This window comes from Gracilinanus agilis, chromosome 1 (genome assembly GCF_016433145.1).
Source record: "Gracilinanus agilis isolate LMUSP501 chromosome 1, AgileGrace, whole genome shotgun sequence".
NCBI classification, from domain to species: Eukaryota; Metazoa; Chordata; class Mammalia; order Didelphimorphia; family Didelphidae; genus Gracilinanus; species Gracilinanus agilis.
Window position 1 is genome coordinate 165019465 of NC_058130.1, and position 17573 is coordinate 165037037.

The 17573-nt window shown below is 41.4% G+C and overlaps 1 protein-coding gene across 4 annotated transcripts in view; it reads right to left on the reverse strand.

The window, feature by feature from the left end:
• Nucleotides 1-83: 83 nt before the first annotated feature.
• Nucleotides 84-17573, reverse strand: part of FAM219A (family with sequence similarity 219 member A) — a 91200-nt gene continuing 73710 nt past the window's right edge. The window contains exons 3-6 of one of the 4 annotated variants that reach the window (XM_044658680.1): nt 4859-4953; nt 4317-4397; nt 824-878; nt 84-285 (exon numbers count right to left, since the gene is read on the reverse strand). In XM_044658680.1, coding sequence (XP_044514615.1) covers nt 130-285; nt 824-878; nt 4317-4397; nt 4859-4953 — 387 coding nt within the window. In that variant the 3' untranslated portion in view covers nt 84-129. Of the gene's footprint in view, nt 289-823; nt 879-4316; nt 4398-4858; nt 4962-17573 lie in introns of all 4 variants that reach the window. The other 3 variants (XM_044658672.1, XM_044658664.1, XM_044658655.1) reach the window with 3 other exon arrangements.

Here is a 17573-nt window from a genome sequence, read left to right on the forward strand (position 1 = left end):
GCAATGGCTGTTAAGAAGTTGGCCAGTCGCTAGGGCCAGGACCAGGGCCTGGAATGGGAACTAGGGTGGGAATGGGCGCCAGATGTGCCTCCTTCCCCCTCTGCCCCTGCTCCTGACCCATGCTGGCCGTTACTGGATGTGACAGGCAGTAGAGGAAGTGGCCTGGCAGCACATGCAGGTGGGGTTCACAGATTTAGGGGGGATGAGGTCGAGGTCCTCGTCATCTGGGATCTCATCTAACCGGTAACCATCTTTCAGCAGCTGGATGTTCAAGTCTTGGTTGATCTGCTGTAGGCAAAGGGAAGGGCGGTCAAACCTGGGGTAAGTGGTGGGGTGGGGTGAGCAGGCCTCCTAGCCTTAGCTAGCTCTGTAAATTATTTTGTAGGCTCCATTCTCCAACAGGCAAAAGCCATCTCCTGCCTCCGAGACCTCATCCTCTACCTTCCAGGTTCTACTTCTATTTCCCAATTACCCTCTAATCTTTTATGCACCTCCTCCTATCCTCAAAGTCCTATTCCTTAGTTTTAAGATTCTACTCCTACTTCCTGAACTCAGATTCTATTTCTCATGTTCTATTTCTATATCTTGGTCCCACTCCTATATCTCAGACACTCCAGGGCATACCACCTAGGCTGTAATCCTGTCTCTCAGTCTCTAATCCACTATTTTTTTTTATTTTTGCCATAGAACAAATATAGTGCTCGATCCCATCCCTTTTCCCTGATTGACAACCCTTCCTTCTGGTTTTTGAGCCTATTACAGGGCTCTCTCTATTGGAAGTCTCTCTTTATGGGGAAAACATTTAGACATTCCCATGACTCACCTCTGCTGAGGAGTAGCCTGAGGAGGAATATCTGGACATATCAAAGTCATCATCACTGTCAGTAAAGATAAAAAGGAAAAGGCCGTTGGTGATTTGAAAGCCCGGGTCCTCAGATTGCCTTCTTTGGTGGAGGGAGGCAGGTGAGATCTAACTATTGATCCTGAACTGGGGCTTCAGATGGATATTGGCTGGTGGTCTTTCTACACTGCATCTTGTTTGATCAGCTCAGTTTCCCCCACTGGCTAATGAACTACCCCTGCAATTAATTTGGATTCTCAATGCCAAAGCCTAACTCCCCTTCAACAGGAATAGTTTTTTATAGAAGTTGAATTATTTAATGGAAAGAACACTGGGCTTTAGTCAGAAACTATCAAATCTCAGTTCAGATTTTGGGCTGGAAGGAAACTTAGAGAAAAACCTCATTTTACAGATAAGAAAACCGAGGTCTCGAGAGGTGATAAACAGTCAGAATTTGAACTCAGGTCATCTCTCTCCAAATTCAGTCCTCTTTCAATTAAAACAGGCTGACCATTGTGACTTTCCCTTCAACTATCTGGGTCTCAGTTTCCTCACTTGTAAAGTGAAGGAGTTAAGAAAATTTCCAAGTTTCTCTTGAAATTGAAATCCTAAAATCCTACCTATGATCCTGTGAAGAATCCTTTTCCTTGAGGCCTACGGTTGGAGATGTAGGGAAAGGATGAGAGGATGGGTAAAAAGAACCAGCCATCTGACCTCTGTTTTACCTTATACCCCCATTAAGCCAATGCCTTAATCTTAAATGAACTCTAAGTTCATTTCATTAGTCTTTTCAATCATAGTCCCAATAGTCATTAAGTATCTCCTTACAGGGGGCAGCTGGGTAGCTCAGGGGATTGAAAACCAGGCCTAGGGACGGGAGGTCCTAGGTTCAAATCTGGCCTCAGACACTTCCCAGCTGTGTGACCCTGGGCAAGTCACTTGACCCCCACTGACTACCCTTACCACTCTTCTGCCTTGGAGTCAATACACAGTATTGACTCCAAGACAGAAGGTAAGGGTTTAAAAAAAAAAGTATCTCCTTACACCCTTCCCCAATCTCCTTTCCTTTACTGGTGTTAATCTAAGTTCTCCACTTTTTCTTTTTTAATTAAAATTTTGTGAACTTAACATTAACAAACACCAATACTTCAATATACAAAGAACAGAGAGGATTTCAAGAAGATTTTGAGAATTGGCTACAGTTTATGTTCTTTAAGGATATTTTTATTAAATTTGATAGCAACAGGACCCTGGTTGCCTGTGTCTCCTTGACTTCCTTTGTCACTCTGCCCTCCAACCCTTTTTTATTTTCTAGGAAATCCCTCTCTTTCCATCGTTTCCTGACAGGCAAATTGGGCTCCAAGAATTTTCCTCATGTGGCCCAGAGGTTCAAGTGGTGGAATATACTTCCAAGTCAACCCACCTGCCTTATTCTTAGAATGCCTGGGGCTCATTTGCTCTGCATTTAACTGTTTTCCTTTATAGATGGGGAAGGGAAGGTCCCAAGAGAGGCAATGCCATGTCCAAAGGGGTACGATGATGAAAGACACCATCCCTTGTTGTCCAGATGAATGAATGGATGAAAGAAAAAGCATTTATGAAGAGTGAAAGCTTGAAATGTTATTTCTCAAAGGACAGTGCAGCCCATGAGCTGGCTTTCTTACTACTGGTTGAAATCATCTACTCTTATTACTGTGGATATAAAATGTTTTGATATTATGAAATTGTACTAATAGGATTCTACCAAAAAAAAGAAACTTACAAAATAAAGTGATTGGATTACATGATCTCCAAGTAGGGCACTGAAACAAATCAGGCAGTTTGGTACTATTATGCCAAATTTCATATAAACTTTTAAAAAACCAGGCTTTAGGCAATAAGCATATTTAGTGTTAACACTGTATGAAATGAAAGATACTCCTTTTCCCTGGGGGTGAGGCAGTCAATGAGATCTATGTCAGAACATGTTAAAATGAGGAAGGAGGGAGTTAGATTGAGCCTGGAAAGCATGAAATCTTGGGAGTTTTGGATTTGTCTGTCATTTCTGCTGTACAATAAAAACAGCTGCCATTTGTATGGTGCTTCATATGCATGATCCCATTTGATCCTTGCATCCATATTGTGAGATGGGAATTATAGATATTATTCCCAATGAAGTTTGAGATGAAGAAAAAGACTCAGAGGATTTAAGTGACCTGCCCATGGTCACAAAGCCAGTGACTATCAAAAGCCAGATACCGAAGAGGATCTTGCTGACCAAAGAGGATCATGCTCTCTTCCTCTCCCGTAGGCCATTCCAAATGAGGTGAGTTAGGGGACAAGAAACAGGAACTGAGTAAAGGGATCAAAAGTCTGAGGCACATGAGGCTGTGAAATAGAAGCATGTTTCTGGCCCTGGAATGCTAGGAGGGCAAAGGAAGGAAGGGAACTATGCCAGGCAAACAGGGTAAGAAATAGTTGCCATCTATTCTAAAGTAAAGATTAGAGGATCTGGGTTCAAATTCTTGCCCTACCACTTACTGCCTGTGTCACTTTGGTCAAATCAGATTACCTCTATGGGCCACAGTTTCCTCTACTTTAAAATGAGGAAGTTAGACTAGATGCCTCTAAGGGTCCTTCCTGCTCTAAATCAATAATCCTACAACCCTATGAAACCACATGATTGCTAGTGAGACGAGGCTCCAAAGTTAACTTGGAGTAGTAGATAACCAGCTTAGCTTTGGAGATAAAAATAAATAGCCTGACTAACCAGGCAGTGACATACTTCAGATGAAATGAATAGAACAAGGAAGGACAATTCTAGCTTGCATTTGATTTTGGTTGTCCTTCCATCCAAGATTTTATATAGTCTCACACTCTCCCTGACTGACAGGAGTCCCAAGTTTCTTCTTTTATAGCGATTCTCTACAGGGCTGATAGCCATGGACTACAGTGAGGTGAGGGTAATATTGTCAGGCTCTGGATCCTATCATCAGAGAATGAAGGGAGGTGACTACAGAGATAGTATGTTGTGGTCTGAAAGTTAGGGGAAAAATCTTGGGGCCAGATAGTGCCTTCTTTGGAGATTATGAATAATGGTAAGATTTCCAGGGCCTGCAGCCAGAAATATGCAGAAGGAATAGAGGTGAGCAAGGTCAACAGCAAATGGCTTAAAATGCAGGAAGATATTTTTGGAAGTTGAATAAGAAAACATCTTTCTTATCCAGGGCTAGACTCTAAGGAAGGCTCTTGGGACCAAGGTAACTGCAGGGTGGAGGTATAATAGTGGCTTCAAGGTACATGGTAATTCCTCAGTGCCTAGCATGGTGTCTTGCACAGAATAGGCACTTAATAAACATTTGTTGAATTAAATCTCAGGATCAAGGGAAGAGAAGAAATTCAGTTCTGAATAGTTGAAATATCTGATCTCTTCCCATCTAGGGAGTGTCTGTCTGTGTCTCTCTTTCCCCTTCATCCTCTGTCCCAGTCTCCATACCTGTCTGTGTCAAGGGCCACCAATGGCTTCTCATCTGGACTTTGATCAAGTGAAGAATATCCTTTGTTGGGGACAACCAGCCTGGATAGAACAGAACACAGAGGTCATGGTTAGTGGGCATAGCACGTCCTTTTGTTTTTATGCTTCTCTGCTTTGAGCATTATATTAGGGAGGTCTAAGCTTTCCTTTCTGTCCCAAAGGGAACTGGCATGATGAAATCTGGACATAGTGGTTTGTGCCAGGTACTCTTAAATACAACAGGAGCCCAGGGACCATGGCCTTGTTTGAGATTTAGAAGGAGGATAGGGTACTGGTCAAAGACAGAAACCTTTGAGAGTTGGTCATCAAGATTTGACAGCCTGGTTAAGCTTGGACACAGGAAGGCTCACTGCTCCTAAATCCCAATAGCAGGGCCATTGGCTGCTTGCTCTCCTACTCATCATATCCCAGGTCCATATTCTAGATGAATAATAATGCACAGAAAGCTCTGTCAATTAGGGTAATCTGAGTGACAGTGTTGGGGACAGAGAAGAAGATGTTACCTTGTTCGGGCCATCACGTTGTTCTTCTTGGGCTGCTGGTTGACTGGACTGCCCATGTTGCCATTTTTTAAGGAACCCTTTCGAGCAAGTTCTCGCTGTTTCTCTGCAGAGGAAACATTATTATGAGGATAAGGCTGATGACCTCATGGGTCTCTGACTTCCAACAACAGACAGACAATGGCAGCTTGAACTGACTAGGGAAAGAAGCTGCCTTTCCTTGTCTTTCTTTCCTACTCTGAGGGACCTTCAGCATCAGACTATGCTACCACAAAACTGAAAAAGAAGCTGCAACCATCCATTTTTCTGAAGAAGTTGAGTCTTAGGCTCTTATTCAAACTCTAAGAATCTTTACTAAGTCCCTTCCTCCAATCGGCCTTGCAGATCCTCATACAAATATATCAATTGGGGAATGGCTGAACAAGTTGTGGTATGTGGTTGTAAATAGACTACCATTTTGCCATAAGAAATGATGAATGGGATGATTTCAGAAAAACTTGGAGAGACTTGTATGAACTGATGCAAAGTGTACTGAGCACAACCAGGAGAATATTGTATATAATAATGGAAATATTGTACAATGATCAGCTATGAAGGACTAAACTGTTATCAACAAAGCAAGAACCCAAGACAACTCCGAGGCACTCATGCTAAAAAGTGCTATCCACAGCCATAAAAGGGACTGTCAATATGAATGCAGATAAAATCATGCCATTTCTTTTCTTATTTCTTCCTTCATGAGTTTTTTCTTATATGCATGATATTTATATCTTCTTTCACAACAAAAGGAATAAGGAAATTTATATTATATGACAACACTAAAATAACCTATATCAGATTGCTGCCTAAGACAGTGGGAGAGGGAGGGAGGGAGGGAAGGAGGGAGAGAATTTGGATTGCAAAGGTCTGAAAGCAATCATTAAAAAATTGTTTCTACATTGAAAATTGAAAAAATAATTGAAAAAGTAATTGAAAAAATAATAAAAAGAATAAGTTAGTTAAAAAAGGGAAGATATCAACATCCTACAATATGACCCCACACCCATCCCAACCCTGCAGAAACTGAAGATCCAATAGGTTTCCTGGGAACATGCCCTACTCTTGAGCCTCCAAGATCTCTTTGGAGTTTGGGCTCTGCTTTTCTTTGCCAACTGGTTCACAATTCTTTCTTCATGTTAATGGAAGTGACAGCCTGGATCACTCTGGGCACAGAAGCATTTTCTTCACCTGAGTTAGCAAGAATCAATTTATCTTATTTGATGGCTTCTGGTATACTCATAAATAGAACAAAAGAGCTAGGAGGGACCTTAGGGACCATCTAGTTCAACCTTGTCATTTCACACATGAGAAAACAGGGGCCAGGAAAAGGGAAATAATGACTCCAGCTAAGCTGCACCTAGCTCAGTAGATCCAGTGCTCTTAAAATCTCCTGAAACTTAGAGGCCTCTCTCTAGCTGCTGAAGGCAACTCTGTTCTATGCCTTCTTTCCTACTCCCAATTCCAATCTATTGCTACCCTGTTCAACCTCTGCCATTGACAGAATTTCTGGCCACAGTCTTGTTCTTCAGCTTTTCCTACAACAAAACCTTTTTTCTTCTTATTTCTTGCTTCCTGTCATTAAAAAAAGGCTGATTTTGTTGGATGTCTTGTTTCTGCAAGCTAGAGCCAGAGAGAAATCCTTTGTTTACAAAGTCATTAAACAGATTTAGATACAGATATTGGCCTATAAGCTAACTAAGTTCATGGGCCCAATGCTATGAGTTGATCTACTAATGGAAAGCAAGTGTAGCTTGGGAATCTGTGTGTGTGTGTGTGTGTGTGTGTGTGTGTGTGTGTGTTTTGGCCAGGATCTGAGGAAATAGCCCAACTGGGGTGAAGTGAAAGAAGATGGAGCAGTGTATGACTCTGGTGGCAGATCAAATTATTGGATTCTCCTGCAGGATTCTTTTTGCCCATTCATTCAGTTGGCACTGGTTAGGCTCTTTCTATATTTTATGTGCTTCACAAAGACTATTCTTGGGATGTAGGAGAGTATACTTAGATTATCTCCTCTACCTTCTCACCTGACTCTTACCAGGACAAGAAAACCAACAAATCCAATAAGGTCAAGGATGGAAGGGCCCTCTAGAGGTCAATGGTGATCATAAGATCTGAGGATCAGAGATTCAGTCAGAGGAACTTTATCTATGAGATCATATCCAATTCCTTTATTTCAGATACAAAAACTGAGGCCTTTGAGAGGTTACATGCTTTGCCCAGGATTCTTCAGGAAATAAAGCTTCCCTTTTTTCTCTTTTGGTAATCTTTCATCTAGTTCTAATCCGTACTACTGAAAAGCAAACCTATCAACTCCATGGAATTGTTCCTCAGGGTATTGGGGTTCTACATATAGAAGAAATAGACGGCTGTCTATTAAGACGAAAAGACATGGAGAATGTCTCCCTGACCCAAGTATTTCCTCCACTAAGTGGCATGGGGTTTGAAATGTTACCATTTGATATCAGTCATTCTTGGACTCGAAATATCGTAGTCTTCCTGAGTTCCCTATTATAATGCAGCTATACTGGAAAGGGTTCAAGCTTTAAGTCATTACCATCATCAACACTTTGGTAGGGATTAACTAATTAGTCCATTGAGAGTAAGGTCTTGGGCAAAGGAATAGAAGAGAAATGCCTTGTGTGAAGGAAGTTTCCTGAAGGAAGAAAATCCAGCCTCTGCAGATGTCACCATTTTGTTATGGTTTTACCCCACCGGGTGAACATACGGTGAGTGGCAGATGTATGGGAGAGTGATCAACCCTAGTGGCATGTGTAAAGGGTGTCCCTCTGCCATGCCTTTGCTAATCATGATGAGCTCCTTTCTCTTCTCTGGGTTGTAGCCACTCTTCTCTTCTACCCTGCCAACAAACTTGCATTTCTACATTCAGAAAATTGGGCTGGGCTCTGCTAGGAAAGAGAGAAAAAAAATCAAGAATAATCTTTGTCCTTTGGTGGTGGTGGTGGGGGTTTATAACCAGATTGAGGATATAAAACTCATACATATGGAACAATGCTAGAACAGAAGAGGGGAAATTAATAAGGTCAATCTGGAGGATATATGTTGAGAAATGAATGGTAGAAAATAATATTAGATAGGTGGAGTGGGGTTAGATTGTGATGGGCCTTGAATTACTTCAGCCCTGATACAGTAGGCAACAGGGAGTCATTAGTTTCTTTAGCAGAGAAGTAATATAATGAAAGCTAGGCTGTCAGAAACTTAATCTGGTGATGATGTGTACCTTAGAGTGGAGGGGAAGAAAACCAGTAACCCCTTAGTTGATTTGTGTTGATGGCTCAAACAGATGATCTTGGGTCTTACCCATGTCTGTAAAAATACTTTGGGGATGCTCCTGAGATTCTAGCAGTGGCAGGAGTGAGGTTGGGGTTTGGGAATAGAGCAGATCTATTCCCAATGACCTGGAAGAACTGTCACCAGCCCAGCAGGTGCTAGCAGCAGGGTGGAGAGAAGACAACTTTCCCCCTTCTCTCATCATATCTCTTACCCAGTTCCACCAGGTGTTGACTACCTATCTTTCCTTCCTAATGACCAGCTCCCAAATCAAAATGATTTTCTTGCCAACTGAATTTGTAGATGATCTCCTGGGAAGGAAGCATGGACTGCTACGGAAACAAATCACTGCTCTTCGGGGAGAGCTTTTTGGGAAGCTGATGGAAATCAAATTGAACTTTCTTATTCATGGCTGGAGTGAGACCAGCTCTGATCCAGGAGGGTAACAGCTGTCCCTAAAGGCCTTCTCCTGGAAGTACTCTGGTCAGCAGCTGCTGTGGCTGGGAGAGGGAGATGGATCTACATCTTTAGTCTGTCTGCCTCTCCTTCACTGGCTGCTCACGGGAAGCAGGGCTAGACTAGACAGACGCCAAGGTCCCCAATAGCTCTAAATCTGTAATCTCATGACAAAGTCAGAGTCACACTCATTTGTCTTCTTTGGGGGGAAGTAGAAACTTGAGGAATTCAAAATTCAATTCAATTAAACAGATTAAAATATAAATATATATAATTTGGTTTATTCAAAAATCATTTTTTGGGGTATAATTGTTGGTAGCTATATGGCACAGCTCAAACTCAGGTCTTTCTGACTCCAAGTTCAGCACTCTATTCATTTGTTTAGTTAACCTTTCTCAGTCTCAGTTTCCTCACCTGTAAAATGGAGACAATAAATAGCATCTGTTTTGCAAGGTCATTGTGAGAATCAAAGGAGATAACATATGTAAAGTGCTTTACAAAATCTTAAAGTGCCATATAAATGCTTCCTACTATTATTAAATAATAATTAACCACCACCATCATAAATATTATCATATTTAGAGGTATGAGAAGGTTCAGAGAAAACATTACTTGCAAAGAATGGAATTCAGCTTCTTGAATCCAAAAGATGCCCATTTCATTCTTTTTTTTTTTTTTTAAACCTTACCTTCTAAGCTCTTAACAATTCTAAGGCAGAAGAGCAGCAAGGGCTAGGCAATTAGGGTTAAGTGACTTACCCAGGGTCACACAGCTAGGAAATGTCTGAGGCTAGACTTGAATCCAAGTTTTCTAGACTCCAGGCCTGGTGCTCTATCCACTGAGCCACCTAGCTGCTCCCTATTTCATTCTTGCTAGAGCTCAGTTTGTTCCTCACCTTCCCAACTCCCACCCCTTTCCCTCCAGCCCAACACAGTACAATCCAAATATGTGCTCAGCTCTTTCACATTTGAGATGTTGTCTATTTTTTCCCCTTTTATATCCTTACCTTCCATCTTAGAAGTAACACTATGTATTGGTTCTAAGATAGAAGAACAGAAAGAGAGAGAAAATGGGGATATTAAGTGATTTGTTCAGGGTCACCCAGCTAGGAAGTTTCTACCTAGTTGTCCCCTGGGATCACTATTAATTGTCATTTTAGAGGTGGAGGGAAGATCCTTCCCCTCTTTTCCAAAACAAAACTGGGACCTGAAATCCCTTTAGCAGGAGGGTAATGTACATTTAGGGAGAAGAGTGAAATTGCTATATCTCAAAGGAGAAAGAAAACAGGGATTAGCATTTGTTCTATGGAATAAAAGCTTGACATCAAGCCAAGTCCTTCTATGACAACTGAGTTTATAGGATCATAGTTTTAGAACTGGAAGGAACCTCAGAGGGCACTAATCTAATTCCCTCATTTTACAGATGAGGAGAATGAGAGAAGTTAAGTGATTTCCCTAGGGTCACACAGCTAATATCTTAGATATAGAAAGGGAAAACTAAGGCAAAATCGAACTTCCATTCCTTTATGATTTTGTGAAGGTTGTCCAGGTCCCATTCCTCCTGCCAGGCTAGATATGGCTCCAGGGTCAGGCAATTTTGGAGAATATTGGAGGAGCTTCTGCCAGGGGTGATGCTGTAGTCTCCAACAAGAACACTAGGTGGTGATCACAGGCAGGGGAGTTCCAAAGTGAGACCCACTAGCGAAAGGCTTTGCCACTCATGGCTGACCTGGGAGCTCAAATCCAAATTCTGAGGCAATGTGCAAATTGGTATAGACTCACATGGCTCTCCATTAAAATGTCTTCCTTTTTCAACCTCCCCAATCCCCTCAAGGGCTCTGTTCAACATGGCTTCTTCCCAGAAGGCTAGAAGGGGAACTCAACAGAGAGAACCCTGTAAGCTCAGGTGTCCCCTTCAAGGTCTGGCCAGTGGTGGATGGTACAAGGGCCCAATCAGTGTCTGTGAGGTACCTGAACATGGCTGGTTCTACATAGCATGTGGAACCCTGTTCTGAGGGGGTCACTGGAAGAGGAAAGAAAGCTCTGGTCTCCTTCCAGAACTTAAGAGAGAGGCCTTTGAGTGAGTGTGGAGACCTAGGGGAAGGAGAGGGGCCAGGGAGATAATGAATAAGGCAGGCCTAGGAAACCAGGCAATGGGGCAGGGGGATGGGGAGGGGGAAGCAAAAAGGGAAATGAACAAGCATTTATTTATTAAGTGCCTACTATGTGCCAGGCACCCTATGCTTTACAAATATCTCATTTCATCCTCACAATATTCTTGAAGGCAGATGCTATTATTATCTCCATTTTACAGTTGAGGAAATTGAGGCAGAGGTTAAGTGATTTGTCCTGGGTTCCAAAGCTAGTAAATGTCTGAGGTCAAATTTGAACTCAGGTCTTCATGATTCCAGGATCAATTCTCTAACTACTGAAACACACAGTTGCTCCTAATGGTAAGGAAACTTTCTGGTTCTGATGGATGAAGCAATAAGAAGTATTTTTAAAATTTTTTAATATTTATTGTCATGTAAAACACACTTCCATATTGGTCATTGTTGTAAGAGCAAACTCATATATAACTAAAACCCCTAAATAAAACCAAAGATACACTGATATGAAAAACAACTCCAACAGTTCTTTTTCAGGAGGTGGATAGCATTCCCTGTCATAAGTCTTTCAGGATTATTCCAATTCAGTGTGTTGCAGAAAGTAGCTATATTTTCACAGATAATCATTGTCCAATATTGCTTTTATTGTGTACAACAATCTCCCACTTCTGCTTATTTCACTCTACATCAGTTCCTGCAGATCTTTTCAGTTTTCTCTGAAATCATCCTGCTCATCATTTATTATAGCACAATAGTATCCCATCACCAACATTTACCACAATTTGTTCAGTCACTCCCCAGTTGATGGACAACCCCTCAATTTCCAATTCTTTGCCAATACAAAAAGCTGCTTTAAATATGTTTGTATAAGTAGGTCCTTCATCTTTTTTATGATCTCTTTGAGATACAGACTTAGTAGTGATATTACATGATATGCACATGTATGCATAGTTTTATAGCCTTTTGGATATAGTGTCAAAATGCCTTCCAGAATGGTCAAACCACTTCACAATTCCGCCAACAATGCATTAGTGTCCAAATTAGCAATAGGAAGTCTTTAAGGAGACCTACCTAGGGCCTGACCTGTAAGTCATTTATGGGAAGTATATTGGAAAGACCAGCTTAGAAGAATGGGGCAGGAATTCCAGCAGGAGATGAAATAGCCCAACAACAGGCCTTTTGAGGGGGGGGTCAGATTTAGGCAGAGGGAGACTCAGAAGGGGCAGCTTACTTGTGAAGTGGACAATTAAGAAAAGGGGCTATCTTTTATGAATTTTGCAGGGTAACCAGGGATAATTACTCCATTCGACCTCTCTGAGCCCAAGTTTGCCCATCTGTAAAAAGAGACAGTTGGCCTATATCATCTCTAAGGTCTTTTTAAAAATCTAAGTTCTATGGCATATAATAGGGTTGATTTTTTGAGGTGTTAGAAACACTGTGTTTATCTACTTTTCCCTCAAAGGGAAGATACTTTGGCTAAAGGAAAACATATTAATATGAGAGATGTAACAAGAACATGACTTATAATTGAGTTTTCTGATTGGCCAAAAGTGAACCTGGAATTGTAGAATGTGAGGAAATGCTTGAGTCAATGCATCCAGGTGGGCAAATTTGCAAACTGGATTTACTTCTTTTGGGGCAGAAGATGCTAAGCTTATCTGGGAACTAGGAAGCTGCATATTAAGAGAGTACCAAGATGGGCCAAATTAGAATAACTTGAGACTTCAAGGTAGCTAAAATATCTTAGGAAGTTTAGAAACCTCAAGTTGTGGATAAGGGAGATTTTTTTCTTTTCTTTCTTTAAACCTATGTAGTTTTTTAGTTATGCTACTCTGGTGTGTTTATTCTTGCTTTTGTTTAATTCTCTTTTCCCTTGCAGATAAACTCTAGGAAACCTTTTATAGTCTGGAGTGTGTAGAAGACAGAGAGAAAAATGGAAAGAGGGAGCACAATTACAAAACACACAAATAAAGTCACAATTGGAAAAAATATTAATTGCTCATGGCTAGGCTGAGCTAATATATGATAATAATAATTATCACAAAATGATACTTTTATCTCAATTAATTTATATTGAGTGCCATACCAATCAAACTACCAACATAAAAAAGGGTAAAGGACCTATTTGTACAAAAAATATTTAGAGCAGCTCTTTTTGTATTGGCAAAGAACTAGAAATAATTGAGGGGGTATCTATCAATTGGGGAATGGCTGAACAAATTGTGGTACACTTTGGTGATGGAATACTATTGTGCTATAAGAAATCATAAGCAGGGTGATTTCAGAAAAAGCTGGAAATATCTACATGAACTGATCCAGAGTGAAATAAACAGAACAGAGGAACACTGTACACACAGTAACAACAATATTGTACAATGATCAATTGTGAAAGACTCGGAAACATGATCCAGGACAACGCTGAAGTTTTTATGACAAAGAATGTTATCCATCTCCAGAGAAATAAATGTTAGAGTTGCATGCAGATCAAAAAATACTATTTTCACAAAATTCATTTATTTATGATTTTATTTTGAGGTTTTGGTTTTATATGAGCATTCTCTTATGGCAATGACCAATATGGAAGCATGTTTTGCATGATGATGCATGTAAAACCTAGATTGAATTGCTTATCAGCTCTGGGAAATGAGGGAGATAGACAATTTGGATCATATAACTTCAGAAAACTTACACTGAAAATTGTTATTACATGTAATTGGGAAAATAAAATATTTTTGAATAAAAAAAAGAATGGAAAGAGGGAGTAGATGCTGGATTGGGGATCTAGGTATGTTGAAAGGAAGCACTGGAAATAGAGGATATCAGGGACTGGATGAACCATTGAGCCAAGAATACTCAAGAACCATGAGGTCAAAGAGGCAGTATCTTGAGACAGGTGTAGAGATCAGAGAAGGTTAATTGAAAGGAGGGAGCTGGGGCAATTAGGTAACACAGTAGATAGAGCACTAGGTCTGGAGAACCTGGGTTCAAATCTGGCCTCAGATAATTACTAGTTGTATAATCCTGGGCAAGCCATTTAACCCCAATCGTCTATTCCTTATCACTCTTCTGCCTTAGAATGGATACTTAGTATATTTAGTATAGGTTCTAAAATAGAAGGTAAGGGTTAAAAATGACTGTTCTGGAGCCAAGGGAAAGATTCACCGAAAGACTTTTGAGGAGTTGATGCTGATGAAAGAGGTCCAAGACTGAGGGCTAGATCTTTTATAGAGCCGAATCCTCTGGATAGAACAGAGGGGGAGAGGGTGCTTAAGAAGGGATACACATAGAGCACACCAGGTTGTCCAGAAGATGCTCTGGCCACACACTCTCCATTCAGGGTAGCACAGCTGTGTGAAAGGCTCCTAAGAGACCATGAGATCATAGATCTAAAGATATTAGTTTACAATTGAAGAAACTGAGGCCTAGAAACAGTGAAGTGACTTGTCAAGAATACTAGTAAGCTATCTTGTACTTAAAGCTACTAAGTGTTTGACAAAGTCAGGATTTGAATGTAGGTCTCAGACTAAATATCATATGCTCTCCAGTGTACCATGCCACTTCTACCCAAGCAGGGTGGGGAGGACTTCCCAGAGCCAGGAATTTTGTGAGTTGGGGCAGACCAGAGCCGAAGTGGCCAAGGGCAGGAAACACCACACTCAGCCCCAGCCCCAGTGCTCCCTAGACCATTCCCTCTAGGTTCACTTCTCCATCCAGAAAGGCCAGGGCCCTGCCAGGTAAGAGAATGAGGCCAGGCCCTGGCGGCTACTCTCTGACCGAGTGCCTCATCGGCCCCCTACGCCTCTGCCAATTTCAGCTGAGAAACAACAGCTGCTTCACCTAATCAGCGTGAATCCCAGCTGGAGGAACCAGGGCGAGGAGCAGCAGGACAGCAGGAGGGGCTGGGGGAGACAGACGGTAAGGAGTAAGCCAGTGCAGGAAGTTGAGCAGAGGAGATGCTAACAGTATTGATCGAGGGGCTTGGCTTCCCCCATCAGCCTCCAGATTCTATTTCTCATTGCAGAGACTTCCTTTTGGTAGTGCAGATGGATAGAGGAGTGGAGGGATAGACAGGAAGGCAGCCACTTGGGATGAGGGAGGGCCCCAAGGACTAAGGGAGAATACAGGGACCTATGGATCTTTATGGGAAGGGGATAGGGCCTAAGATTCCAGACTGGGAAAGGACCAGGCCTAAAGGGTTAGACCAGGAGGAGTTTGAAAATGAGAGGATGAGACCTGAGGGATTAAGCACAGAGAGACTAGGGATCTTTGGTTTGAAGCATTTTAGAGTTAGAAGGGACCTCAGAGATCACTTAGTTCAATCCCTTCATTTTACAGATGAGGAAATTGAGCCCTAGAGAGAGATAGGGCCAAAAGATGGGAATAGAAGACAGGCACATTTGACATCCTTGTGGCCTAGCATGGACTGAATGTGCTCATTGATACTACTGCTTCTAGCCAAGCTATGGGATGAATGGGCAGCTCAGGCCTCAGCTCTGAAGCACTTCATGCCTTTGTAAAAGTGATATTTGAGAGATGTCATCTTTAAGTATATGTATGTATTTTCTATGGACACGGGGAAATTATCAAACTACATTTCCCGTGGTCCAACGGGTTTCCGGTTCCCATTCTTTGGGCGTGGGGACACCTACCTCTCCACGAAGAGAAGAGTTTATAATCTCCTGGGTTAGGGGGGAGTGGGCTCTTGGCCAGCAGACTCGGGAGGAGACAGGAGACAATTATGGCTAGGCGGCAAATTTTGAATTCTTATAAGCGCGTGGTCTAATAACTTTATCTATCAGCATGGCTTTAATTAAAATACTAATTTATATTATTATAGCAGCCTTTATTATTTTTCATATTTATACCTTGGAAGGTGTCAAGCTGCCCTTCCTGCCACAGATGGTGGAACCTCACAGACCCTCCTCTCCCTATAACTCCTCCACTCTGTCTCTCCACTCCTAGGTGCTATGGGCACCATGATGCCTGGAAAAACTTAAGATGCCAAGGCCCAAGAAGATGTATCTTTTACTATTTCTCTCTTTTTTTTTTATTATTTTTCATTTTTAACATGGTTACATGATTCATGCTCCTACTTTCCCCTTCACCCCCCGCAATCTCCCCACCCATGGCTGACGCACATTTCCACTGGTTTTGTCATGTGTCCTTGATCAAGACCTATTTCCAAATTGTTGATAGTTGCATTGGTGTGGTAATTTCGAGTCCACATCCCCAATCATGTCCACCCCGACCCATGTGTTCAAGCAGTTGTTTTTCTTATATGTTTACTCTCCTGTAGTCCTTCCTCTGAATGTGGGTAGCGTTCTTTACCATAAATCCCTCAGAATTGTCCTGGGTCATTGCATTGCTGCTGGTACAGAGGTCCATTACATTCGATTTTACCACAGTGTATCAGTCTCTGTGTACAATGTTCTTCTGGCTCTGCTCCTTTCACTCTGCATCAGTTACTGGCGGTCTTTCCAGTTCACCTGGAACTCCTCCAGTTTATTATTCCTTTTAGCACAATAGTATTCCATCACCAGCATTTACCATAATTTGTTCAGCCATTCCCCAACTGAAGGGCATACCCTCCTTTTCCAGTTTTTTTGCCACCACAAAAAGCGCAGCTATAAATATTTTCGTACAAGTCTGTTTACTTATGATCTCTTTGGGGTACAAACCCAACAATGGTATGGCTGGATCAAAGGGCAGGCATTTTACTATTTCTCTTCTATATATCACCTTCCTTCAATTTCCTCCACAGGAATCCCAGCCCAGGTCATTAATACCCCATTCTTATACTATGGCAACAGCTTCCTAACAGCTTCCCCCCACCCCCACCCCCAATTTAATTCACAAATATTTATCAAGTATCTAATATGGGCAAGCCATTATGCTAGGCACTGGGATTTTAAAGACAAAAATGAGTAAATATCAAATAATTAGAGGAAGAAGAGAACAATAAATGGAAGCAAGAGAGGCTTCCTATACAAGATAGTGTCTGAGATAAGTTTTCAAGACAATCTTGTGAAATTCTCTGTGCTCCAATCAATCCATCCTTCAATCAGATCAATCTTTCTAAAACTATCATGTTATAATTTTGCTCAGAAATCTTTAGTGGCTACCCATTAATTAGAGAATCAAGTCTATACTGAATATCCAAGGCCTTTTATTTTATTTATTTGAAATCCTTACTTTCTATCTCAATATCAATTCTAAGACAGAAGAATAGCAAAAAGAGTAGCAAAGGCTAGGCAACTGCCAAGCATCACACAGCCAGGAAGTATCTGAGGCCAGATTTGAACCTAGGTTCTCCCAACTCCAGGCCAGGGTGCTCTATCCACTGTGTTACTCAGCTGTCCCCCTAAGGTCCTTTTATGATCTGACTTCATTTGAGTCAAAGAACCTGGCTATTCAATCTTGCTTCTACTACATCCTAGTGTGTGAAGATGGGCAAGTTATTTGTGTTCTCTGAACTCTGGTTCCCTCATTTATAGAATTAGGAGACTTTAGGAGATGATTTCCAAGGTACCTTCTGTCTTTATATAGTATGATTCTAGCCTTCCAGCCTTAAAACTCCCACAATTTCACCTTACATTGCCTCTATTTTAGTCATAACTATTATCTTATAACAGAATATATTATTATCTATAGAGAATATCTGTAATGGATACTCTATTCTGGACAAACTACACTTTTCATTTTTGAGAGGACCCTGCAATTTCTTTTCTCCCTATCGTTGGTCCTATTTTCTCTTAGACTGACCACTCACTTTTGCTTACCTAAGCCCCAATTTCTAAGGCCATCATTTTTGGAGGCAGAATGACTGTC